Source organism: Eptesicus fuscus, chromosome 4 (genome assembly GCF_027574615.1).
Source record: "Eptesicus fuscus isolate TK198812 chromosome 4, DD_ASM_mEF_20220401, whole genome shotgun sequence".
Classification (NCBI taxonomy): domain Eukaryota; kingdom Metazoa; phylum Chordata; class Mammalia; order Chiroptera; family Vespertilionidae; genus Eptesicus; species Eptesicus fuscus.
In genome coordinates, this window is record NC_072476.1 from 39,909,164 (window position 1) to 39,921,660 (window position 12,497).

Genomic DNA, 12,497 nt, shown 5'->3' on the forward strand with positions numbered 1-12,497 from the left:
GCATAAAATCAGAAGAGCTCAAACAAATGTAAAATCAATAGCTATGATTTATGGGAACTATGCTTGGTGCCAATCAATCTTTCTTTAGAGAAGGGCGCTTTAAAACAAAATTAAAGGATGAACCCTTTCTTTAATCAAGGGGCTGTCTTCAATCATATTTTAATTCATAAAATACAGCTTCCTAGAAACATTTTGCTCTGTACCTTCAGGAAACACGTTCTTATGTAAATGAGAATGTATTATGAATTACTTCACTGTTGCAAAATTTAGGAGGAATGAAAAAAACATTTAATCTAAAAGAAAAATGATCGTGGAAACTCATTAGGATTATTGTAGCATTACAAGTGGGGAATGTGTAATTAGGGCACATTTGTCAATAAGAAGGTACTTTAGTTAGCTTGATGCTGATGGATGAAGCATGTCTACATGGAGACTCCCCCCTCCCCCAGTGCTTTCCATAGGGTATCAGGATAGCAAGGCAGAGGGAGGGGCAGTTGTAGCTATTGTCAGTTTCATATCACAAGCAAATTAAATGTCCAGTACTTCCAAGTGAAAAATAAAACCTCAAATGACTAATTAGAGAAATTACTCTCACCTGTCTGATGCAATAACATCCTGTTTGTGTTGGCCATTCCTCAGAGGACTATGGGTGCTTTAGCAAATCCACTCACACTCAGAGAGAGGGAGGGCTGCTGCTTCTTAAATCAAAAATGAACTTCAATGATTTTTTTCCCTCCTACATTATGTTCTTTGGAGGTTGGAGATACACAGGTACAGAAGGCACTTTTTTTGGGGGGGGCGGGGAGTTACTAATAAGGTACCTTATGTTTCAGCGAAATACAAGGTCTCCAAGGAATCTGGTAGCTTCCTGAGACCAGCTGGTGCAGGTTAAATAATTACACAGTCTATAATTCAATTAAAACTGGGCCTCTTGTTTTGGCTGCCATGTGCCCAAGAAAGCACCCTTTGGCAAAGTTTCAGTTTCTCTCTCTCTCTCTCTCTCTCTCTCTCTCTCTCTCTCTCTCTGTCTCTCTGTCTCCGTCTCTCTCTCTCTCTCTTGCTTTCTTCCAAAGCACAATTTTAGAAAGAGGAAATTTAAGACTGATTGTGTTGTTTAACTATCATTTAATGATAAATTCAATAGGTTGCTGACTGGGCTTAAAGAGCTATATTTGAATAAGCCGGTGTGTTATCTGTATTTCCAGCCATATGCATCCTAACTGCTACTCCCACCCCAAAGTCAAGCATGTCAGAATCTCAGATTTATGAGCTGTACTTCAATTCTTCCTATGTGACTCCAAAGATCTACAGTGTGCAGTAACTTTTAACTTGATGAGGGTTAAATTTGAACAGCATGGCTGGCTGCCTGGTTGGTGTGGGGACTGAGCGACAGGCAGAGACAAGCCTAATTGATGCCCATCCACTACCTCAACCTACATCACCCATAGTGGCTTTGCCTCTCCACCATGGTCAGACAGGAAGTCACCCTGTGAAGGCATACATCTTAATTCTTTGGGAACAATGACCTTGAAGAAAAAATCATGTGCTGTTCCTGATAATGGAAATAAAAAGTACAGCAATCAAAGAAAAGGATGATATGTTGGCCAGAAAAATCAAAGTTTTAGACAATTATAAGGGTACATAAATGTCAAATTTAGCAATGACTTCCAATTTACAGTGTGGACAAATCCACCATTCTTTTAAAGACACCTTAAGAAAAAAATCAATTTGTTTCAGCTAAATACTTAAGGGATGCTGCAAAGCTGATTAAGTTTTGATTTGAAGAGGTGAAGAAGAAACATGCAACTCACATAATCAACATTCAAAATCACTTCCTTATTTGCAAATATGAGAAAAAGCACATGACCCAGGAAGTCTACCCTTGCATGAACACACTGTACTACCATCTGGGAGCTGAAAGGGAGGGCATCCAAGGCCTTCATCCCAGCACACAGGGCAGATGGACTTTTATATGAAGCTGTCAGATCACCAACCACCTCATTCTCAAGACAAAGGCCAGCTCCCAGGGCAGCAACTGTTGTCATTTTGGTCCTATCAGAACCAAAGCCCAATGTATCTTCCCTGTCCCATGCCCCCAACACAAGCCTTTACCAGTATATTCTGTTCCCTGGATTCCTATTATCCTTGGGTGATAAGACAGGGAAGGAGGTTTGCAGATAATTGAGAAGCATTATATTTCCTACCTCTATGTTGCTCTCATGTATTCTTTCTCTAAAAAACTCCCTAAGGTTGTCTTGTAGAAACAGCCCTTTGGATCTACTCCTCCATTGTGACTTAAGAAAAACTTCTACCAACGGTTGACTAGCTGGCTCTGCTTCTTCTATATCCCTGTGCATTCAAAGTTTAGTTCCCCTTCCGTTCCTTTACTCTGTGGTCCCCCTTGCCTGCCATGCCTCCCTCTAGCCAAGCAAATGGAACTGTTCTGCAAGGCCAGCTTGTGTCTGCCTTCTCCATGAAACCACGGTTGATTGCTTCGTTCCTTACTGACCTTCCTCTTTTCTGCTGTTGGAAAATCTGCCTTGCCTTATGCTCTGTTGTTTCCTATGTGTTAGTGTTGGCTCCCACAAGCACCTGGGGGAATCGACAACTTCTCTGACTTATATATTACATGCATGGCACACAGGAACGTATTAACTATTTGACTTTGATACCAAGATGTACACACATCTGATTAATCACTGGGCATGATTAGAAATATTCAAAGGAGTTTTTTCATATTTAAGTAAGTGGAAATTTCCTCCAGGCTTCCCTACTTGCACTAGAATTAATCAACTTTCTAAATTGCAAACTTGACCAAGGTGCTTCTCTCATTAAAATCACTGCTGGCTCGGCACAGCCTACAGGGCAGAAACCACATTCCTGAATATGGCACATGAAACCCTCCACGGGTTCAGACTCATCTCTCATTGTTGTCTACTTATCTTTTGATGGTGGCGATACCAAATTTCTGTCTACTGGTTTACCTGTATATACCTTTATGCATGCTATTCCACCTACATCGAATGTCATTCCACCCATTTTTTTTTTAGGCAAACTGTTTTTAATTCATTGCACTTTACCTGGGTATCACCTCTATAACATCTCCTTTGACCCTCCCAGATGGAAGTAGTGCCAGCTTTCAAACTATGGTTTCCTGATGGGTGGCATCACCCATCTAGGGACGTGTGAGAAATTCACATTCTTTGGCCTCATCTCAGAAACTCTGAGGGCAGAGCCTAGCAATCTGTGTTTTTACAAGCCAGTAAGGTGATTCGATATATGCTGAAGTTTAGGAACCATTGCTCTATATCATTTTCCTATCTTAGGAATATGTCCATTACAGAACCCATCACATGATGTCTCATCTATATGTTTACCTAACTGCTTTTTATGCTTCTTGAGCATGTGTACAATATTTTATTGACTAAAGACACTAGGCTATTGAACTGAATAAAATGAATTCCCCTACACAGCCGATGATTTTAGTGGCAATAATAATAGTAATGATGATAGTAGTTAATATTTACATAGCACTTATCTTCTTAGAAAAATCCATAATTTCAAGTCTAGCAATGTACTCATGGTATATTTCAAAGGAAAAACACTTCCAATATATTAATAGTGCTGGCTGATGCCTTAGCCTTTTGTATAAAGAACAATGGATTTGGAGTGAGAAGACTTAGAGATGCAAGTCCCAGTTCTGACATTAATTAACTCTGTGGTTCCAGACAAATAAGTCATTTCACATTTCTGGTGCTTAGTTTCTTTACCTATTAAACAGATAAGCATACAAGCTAATGTAAGTGAAATCAATTTGCAGCTGTAAAGCGATGTTAGATGTTTTTGTCTCTTTTCTTCAACCTGTTTTCCATGTGTGTCCCACAGCCCTTCCCTGTCATCTTCAGTCCACTCATGTTTTTAAGCTCAGTAGATCAAGACGTGAGAATTAATGAGGCAGGAAGAGGGGGGCTGAGGTGGGGCTGGAAAGGAAGGGAAGAAGAGTTCAGCTGGTCCCTGCACGTTATTTGGCTTCCCTTTGGTCTTTCCTCATCCAAGATAATCCATGGCCAAGGGCTGACACTGAAGTTTCGCTTTGCAAACAACATAGACAATCCTACACATCCCAGACTACACCAGTCAATTTTGTCTCTCTGCCATGCAAAATAGTTTGAGCATACATAATAACAGTGTGTGATTTCTACATTGGACTACAGGGATCTCTGACCACCCTAGATATTGTTCAGGCCTGAAAGGCTTTGGCTCTTATTCCTAAAAGCTAGAGCCAGTTGGGTGAACAAGCAGACATTACTCAAATGGTAATGAGCCACAGAAAATGAAAGAACTAAAATCCCAAGCACCTTTTCAAGCTAGAGACTTTCAAACAACGAAGGTCCCATGAAGTTTCCAAAACAAACAATTAAGCCAGTCATCCAAACAACTATCCTGAAGTTCATGACTTTTCACACAGCTTTCCAAACTTTAGGCAGACATCTCAACAGGCACACAATAAAATGACAAAAAATGCGTACACAAAAAAGCTGGTAGTGAAAGCAAAGATAGACAGCTGAAATGAGATGTTCAGAAATATAATATTTTTCTAAAATTCTGACTTCTCCAATGTCTTGCCCGTCCAGTTCAAGGAGGGCATGATAACTTCACAACCTCCACAACAGATCTGCTTCTCTGCTCCTTCTCTGAGGATGTGGTACTAACAGTCCACCCCTTCATTGCTAGCTCTTGGCTTGTGCACAGGTCTCCTTCTCTTCAGCCACTCTCTCAACATCGACTCTCTGCTCTGACCCCATAACAACAAACAGCACCCCCACCACTTCAAGACATGCTGCCTCTCCAGTTCACCATGGGCTTTCCTGCTCCTGTGTTCATAACCATCTTTTTAAAAAAGAAATGCCTTGCCTGGCCAGTGTGGCTTAGTGGTTGAGCATAGACCTATGAACGAGGCCATTATGGTTGTATTTCTGGTCAGGACACATGTCCAGATTGTAGGCTCAATCCCCAGTAGGGGGCAGCAGATCAATGATTCTCTCTCATTGATTTTCTATATCTCCCTCTCCCTTCCTCTCTGAAAGCAATAAAAATATATTTAAGATAAAAAAGAATTTCCTTGGTTTTTGCCTCTACTTCCTCACCTCTGCATTTACTCTACTAACCCATGTCTTCTGTCCCTCACAGGCACTGCTCTTATTATGGCCACCAGTGAGTCTTAATAAGACAATCCAGTGGGCACTGTTCAATCTTTTTATTTATAATGACCTGTTTCCCACTGCTGACCACTTCCTTCTTTAAATTCCTTAAGTCCCTTACCCCCCATTAGCTCCCTTAGTTGTCCTTCTATATCTCTGAAAACTGCTTGCCAGACTATTTTGTAGAAGACTCCCACACTTTTGCACAGTTCCTTCCTTGAGAAGAACGTCCCACATTCCTTGTTTCACAGGTGAGCCGGCTTCCACTATTTCAACCACCCTCTTTACAAAGTACAGACACCAGTGATCTACACTTTCATACATCCTCCCCGGTCTGCCTTATACATTTCTTCCCACAATTCAGGCTCCATTAAAGAAAATTATTACAAATAATCCTATTGTCAAATACATTTGATTTTTGCTCTTGTTTTTATCAAACTATTTTCCAAGTGTTTTTTCTTTAAAGTTAATGAAATAAATTATTTTATGCTAAGACATTGCTTGTGGTTGGTATTCAGGAAAACTGAGTAACTCTTTTTGATCGTAGGAAGAGTATGCAAGGAACTACTCTATTGGAGTGCTAACATGTATCATCAGGCAAAAAAGGAAGCTGCACATTGGTTAAGGTGGTGAGATCACATTATTGAATGGCCGCCTTCTTCTGTCAGAAGTGTTCATGAATGAAAAGATACCTGGGTGAAGGGGATGGCTAGAGGTCACCAAGGGGCCCAGCAGAGGTCATTTTCAATGCACTGGTTACATCATGGATTCTAGAGCTAGACTGCACATACCATATCCTGGCTTCATAGTTTTCTAGCTAATTAATCTTAGTTGCTTAACCTCTGTATATCAGCTTTTTCATCTGTAAAACAGATAATAACAGTACCTACAACAGAATGTGGCAGTGAAGATCGTGTACTAATAATGTAAATCATGGGGAATAGTATCTGATGCATAGTAAGTGTTCAATAAATGTTCACTATTATTATTATTATTAAATTGAAATATATCAAAAATGAGCATTTAAAAATGTAGCCAAAGTAATGCTAACTACTAAGGAAAAGATTATAAATTCCAAAAGATGTGTACCTTGCAGTAGGGCAGATGGCCGGACATTATACTTGTTCAACTTCAATGATGGTCTAATTTTAATTGTAAACTAATAATCAATAGCCATCAAAATATAAATACTGTCTGTCAAGGATGGAGTTCAATATTGTAATTAAATGTGATCCACCATGAAGTTAACCTGACATTCATAGTCTGCTCCTGTGTTTTTGTAGGGTACTTACTATAAACTCTGTGAGAACACAGACAAGTCTGTGTCATTCGCACCAAGCCTAGAACCATGCTTAGTACACTGCACATGTTTAATAAATATTTGTTGAGAAGATTGGTATAAAATCTAAGAGGTAAATAACCTGAATAAGAGGTAAATAACCTGCATCATCAATGTAATAAGTACTATGACTGTGCGCACCGCCATCTTGTGACGGTTTTATGGCGTGAGGGTTAATTTGCATATTACCTCTTTATTATATAGGATATCTTTCTACTCTTTATCACACCTAAAATCAGGCCACAGATAATAGGGTGGTGAAAGCCTGGGGAGCGGGTGGAGGCAGAAGTGGGCTTCAAGGGGTCAATAGGGGGAAAAAGGGACCTATGTAATACTTTCTACAATAAAGATTTTTTTTAAATGTAATAAAATCTGGGAAGTACCAATGAAATCTGGGAAGTACTTGAGTAAAAGTCTGTGCACACAAAACAGAGGTGGGTAGATATTTTAGTGCAACTGATGCCCCATTTGTAGGATGGAAAAAAGTGAAAATTCATTGCAAGTGAGATTTGTTTGCCATAGAATTTATTTTTCTACCAGCCAGCAGTCTTAGCACCTTAGGAAAATGAATCCATTGAATTCTGAGCTACTTACTACTCTAGGTTTCAAGGGCTTGGGTCAAAGGGGATAGTACAGTGGAAGGACACTAATTTATCTTGATCTCATCTGATTTGCACACAAAAATAGGTTATGCAATTACCAAAAAGTGTCAACTTTCATCAAAGATGCAGTCACACTAATACAGAAAAGCAACAAAAATTCCTATGCATGGAAATATAGTTTTTTCCTTAGTTGCATTTGTGTGTACATAAGCATGTGTGTATTTACATGTATATGTATATGTAGGTATGTATATACATATGTGTATGTGTGTATGCATATACATATGGGATATATATATATATATATATATATATATATATAAAATTTTAAATTTTCTCCATAACACTAGGGCAATAGGTAGATATGATTATTATCATTTTACAGATGGAAAAGTTGAGGTACAGTAAAATGAAGAGATATGTCTAAGTTCTCTTTAGTTTGTTTTACTTTATTTATTTATAATATATATATACCAACTGCATTGGTACCAAAAAGTTATTTGCAATTGCTTCAGTGCCTATTTGGGGATAGTAATGGGTGAGATGACTGGCCCATTATGCTCAACTAAGTTACTCAGAGGGGGAAGAGTCACATGGTCAGAGTTCTGTATATAAATCCTGACCTGCCACTTGCCCATTTGTAACCTTGTGAAAGTCATACGACATCTCTAAGCCTCATTTTCTTCATTTGCCAAACAGGGGATTAAAATAGGGGCTGCTTTGCAGAGTCGATGTGAGGCTTAAACAAAACAAGTGACTTAAAGAGTTCAGTGTGTGTGGCACAGTCAACGTTTGATGGCCATGAGTCAGGCTCTTCAATGGATCCATGGTTTGGCCTCTGCATTATTCAGTTCTGTGCATACTATTTCTGAGGACAGCAAACTGGCCTCTCTTAATAAAACACACCATGGCTACTAAGAACCCCACGGTAAAATGGTATTCCAGAGCATTTTTCATTTCCCAGACACAGGGCTCTGGCTTCCATAGGAATAAAGAAATCTGTAAACCTGTGTGCAGTGACAGCAAGGCCCTGCTCTGACCCTCTGTGTTTACGCGTGTCGTCATCTCTCCCTCGCACATCTGCAGCCAGTGCACAGTGTTCTGCCCTTTTCAATGGCAGGATTACAAGAATGTATAGTTTAAACCCTGCATTTTGCAAAGGATGAGCATTATTTTGGAGTCTGGGAAACTTCAAAATAATGTAAGTGCCTTCTGTGTTTTGTCTCATTAGGTAGAGGCAAAAAAAAGTTCTAGTTGTGTTTTGGAACCATTATACAGCTTGTGTTTTAATTAAAACAAGAACCAGACTCATAACTAGAGGGGAAAAATCATAAAATAGAAAGCTGATGGCTATGGCTGGGAAGAAAGAAGAGCGGTTTTAAACTCGGGCATCTTTTTGGTAAACATCTTTTTCAAAAGAGACTTAAGGGCTGTGAGAGATGGAGGTTTACAGAATCCTAAAAATAAAGGCATGTTTGTGAGAGACTATGTTTCTCTTTATGCCAGTAAATTAGCAAGTTGAACACATCTTCGTTTTTCGGTGTTAGCACCTGAATAGTCTCCACTTTGCCCCTGAAACAGTTATAACATTTATTGCTCCCAGTTTCCCTACATAGGCTGAAACAACTGTTTCAGTATTTAAAAGGTTATCTCTACATTGCTTCGCATGAAATCATTATGTAAGAACAATATGATTCTGGCACATTTAAGGTATTGAACTTGGATTAGATTGCACTAGAATAGAATAATCTACCATGTTATAGAGGTTGCCAGTCAAATTTGAGCTTCTTTAGTTTCATGTGATTGCTTATCCTCAGTACTATCAACATTTTAAGCCAGATAATTCCTTGTTGTAGGGGGTTTTCCTGTGCATTTTAGGTTGTTTAGAAGCATTCTTGGTCTCTACCCACTAGATGCCAGTAGCAGCATATCCCTAGTATGAGCATCATTGCCCAGGTATTGCCTGAGGATGGGTAAAATTGTCCTTATGAGGACCACTGCAATAGACTATTTTTATCTTGGAGAAGCAGTCAAGTATTATAGCTAAAAGTATAATATTGGAGGCAAAGTGTCCCTAACTAAGTGGGTGACTGTGGACAAGTTATATAACTTGTTTCATGCTTCTGTTTCCACATCTGTAAAAGGGAGATAATAAGTACCTTCTTCAGAGGATTGTTGTGATAATTAAACAGGATAGTGCCTATCCTATAGCAAGTGCTAGTAAATGGTAACCATTATTATTGTTACAGCAATTCCATGCACCTTCCTGTTTTTCCTTCTGATAAAAGTTTAAATGTAGGTCAAAGATCCACACAATAAATACACAATTAAAGGGGGGAAGGTTTGAGTGCAGTTACACAATTACAGATGGATGTCTTTATTTATGTTTCAGAGTGGTCAAGTTATAGAAACTCAACTATTGCATAATCCTGCATCCCAACTTGCTAAACAGCTTCAGTTATTGCTTAACATATTTTATTATCTTTTAAGTGGAGATTCCTAATTCATCAAAATTATGGGCTGCTGCCAGATGAGTCTTCTGTAAACACAACTGCTCTATTGCAGTGTTAAAAAAAAAGTTTTTGACATGATGCCTGGTCTTTTCCCTCGAGTTCTTTCTTCACCAATGGTCATATAAATATTACTGTATTATTCATTGAAATAATAACAAAAGCTACCATTTTTAAGAGCAACTTACTGTGTGCTAAGCTAAGTGCTTCATATATATTATTTCACTCAATCCTAAAAAAAAAACACACCCAAAAACCTACTACAACAACAAAAAACCTTAAAAGTTAGGTGGGTATCTCAGAGAGGTCAGCAAAGGTCAGAACACGTCTGGAGCCCAGACTGGTGCCTTCAAAGCCTATGCTTTTATTTACTTATTTATTTATTTTTTTTTGTGTGTTTTGTGTGTATTTTATTTTTTAAATCTTTATTGTTGAAAGTATTACAGGTTTCCCCCTTTTTTTCTCTGTTGACCCCTCCAATCCACTCTTATCCCCTTCCCAGGCCTTCTCAGCACTACTGTTTGTCCATGGCTATGCATATATATATATATATATATATATATATGTGTGTGTGTGTGTGTGTGTGTGTGTGTGTAAATTCATTAGTTAATCTCTTCTGGCCTTTCCCCCTTTCCCTCTGAGATACGTTAGTCTGTTGCATGGTTCAATGTCTCTGGATCTGTTTTGTTCATCAGTTTATTTTCTTCATTAGATTCCACATATAAATGGGATCATGTGATACTTGTCTTTCTCTGACTGGCTTATTTCACAAAGCCTATGTTTTTAAAAGGCAACTTCACTAGTAAAGCCCACAACTCCCCATATTAGCATTCACTCTCTTGCTCTTCCCCACTCAGCTCAAAATACCCTGACAGGAGTGGTTATAAAAGAACCACGCTCTGAACACTTTTAAGCCAAGCACAGTAACTCAGAAAAAAGACAGACAGAAAGAACGATATTACAGAAAGGAAGAAACTCACTTCAGTTGTCTTCACAAGGATTAAAAAAACTGTCTGGACGTGGAAGTAAGGGAAGGCTGAATTCACCTTTCCCTGGTACAAAGACTCATCTAAGGTTAAAATGGATCATTCATCAAACTCAACCCAATAATTCAATTCTTGTGTACAGTATGTGGATTTCACTTCAAAGTGGAGAGTAAAGGAGAGGACTAATGTTGTTGCCAGAGGCACGTTAAAGTAAGCTAATCTTTTTGAGACAATTTCTAGCTGTGACCCAAAGCTCTATGCTATGAAATATCAATGAAAAGTAAGGTCAGAAATTGTGTCCACCTGCCACGGAGGCCGCCCCCACCACTGAGGCTCCTGCTGCTGCAGCAGCCCTAGCCTAGGGAAGCAGAGCAGGACTGGGGGGAGTCGGATGAGGATATGGGATTTGGTCTCTTTGAATAATCACCAAAAAGCAACTTGCTCAGACAGCTTTATTTCTGAAACAAGGAAATAAAGCCTTACTTCTCTTAAAAAACAAACAAAAAAACAGTGACCTAGGAGGTTTTGAGAAGAAAAGTCACATGACTCATTCAGAAACAACAACCTTCTCATCACAAACTCTTGAGCGCCCCATTTGGCTGGGAGGGCATGAGAGGCCCACAGGCGGCAGAATTTTGTGACCCAGGATAAGTCACAGCCAGCTCTAAGCAGAGGGGCATGGAGAGGACCCCCGGAGCAGCCGTGATTCTGAGTTCAGTTGCCGACAGGATTAAGCAGGGCTCAGAGGTCAGCTGGTCCTTACCAATGCATGGCTCTTCCTCAGTATTCCCAACAAGCATCCGATCTGCACCTTGAAGCCTAGAGTGATTGGAAGACTTCCTCTTGTTGTTCATCAGCTGACCTAACTTGGCCATCCTTCAGGCCATCTCCTTATGGATGCCAAGAATGCTGGCTGCTCCATAGCAGGTCAGATAAAGAAAACTAAATGAATAGGGTTAATTATGTGCATAATTGAAAGTTAATTATGTGCATAATTATGTGCATATGAAAGTGCTTACTATCGGCAGGCACTTTATAAATGTACTCAGTGAATAATTTTGGCAACAATGAAAGAGATTAGGAATGGGAGGCTCAGTCAGGTTAAATCTCACCCAAACTCACACACAATTAAGTGGAATTCATTTCTTGGTCCAGGAGACCCCAAAACCACACTTTGTCTGCCCCACAGGATGTCAAGTTCTAATGTGGCTGGAAGAGTTGAGGACATAGAGACTACAAGAGAGTGAGCAGCCCATGTAGGAGAAGGCAGAATCTCCCGAAAGCATTACTTCCAAGTAGCAGTACTTACGGATATGTCATCACTGAAGTCAATTTCATCCAAATCAAGGTATTCAGGGGCTTCCATTATTCTTCTTTGCACATTTTGAGTCGGGTCAAATATTCATAAATTCCTGGACAAGACAGAAAAGAAAGGCAAAAAGGTGAATTGTTTTCCAAACAAAAATCATATCTATATTTAAACAAACAAAATGAAAAAGGTAATTGGTGCCAGCGCTGCCTTTGAGAGCATTTCCTTTGTTCGAATGTCCCCAAGCTGGCTTTCCAGAAACATCCAGTGCGGCTCCTCCTGGACCCCGGCGTGGCTCCTCAGGGGGTACCTGTGGTCCTCTACTTCACTTCATTTGCTCCTTCCTGCCCCTCCACCCCCAGTACTAGCTCAGGTCTAACTCATCCCCTGTGGTCCGTATTAGGACCGAGCCAGCACATACGACACCTTGGCTGAAAGTAGGACTTCGGGAATGGGGTGCCCTGACATCTTAGGACAGCCATATTCCAGTGTCTGTGTGGGTACATCCCTGGGTGCACATCCCTGCCTGGCGAAGCAATGCACACTGGAT

At 39.8% G+C, this 12,497-nt stretch overlaps 1 protein-coding gene across 3 annotated transcripts in view; it reads right to left on the reverse strand.

Moving 5' to 3' along the window:
* SNCAIP (synuclein alpha interacting protein) overlaps window positions 1-12,497 on the reverse strand; it is a 137,008-nt gene that overhangs the window by 54,068 nt on the left and 70,443 nt on the right. For all 3 annotated transcript variants that reach the window (XM_054714965.1, XM_054714964.1, XM_054714966.1), the window contains exon 2: window positions 11,948-12,050. In XM_054714965.1, coding sequence (XP_054570940.1) covers window positions 11,948-12,004 — 57 coding nt within the window. In that variant the 5' untranslated portion in view covers window positions 12,005-12,050. The remainder of the gene's footprint in view (window positions 1-11,947; window positions 12,051-12,497) is intronic.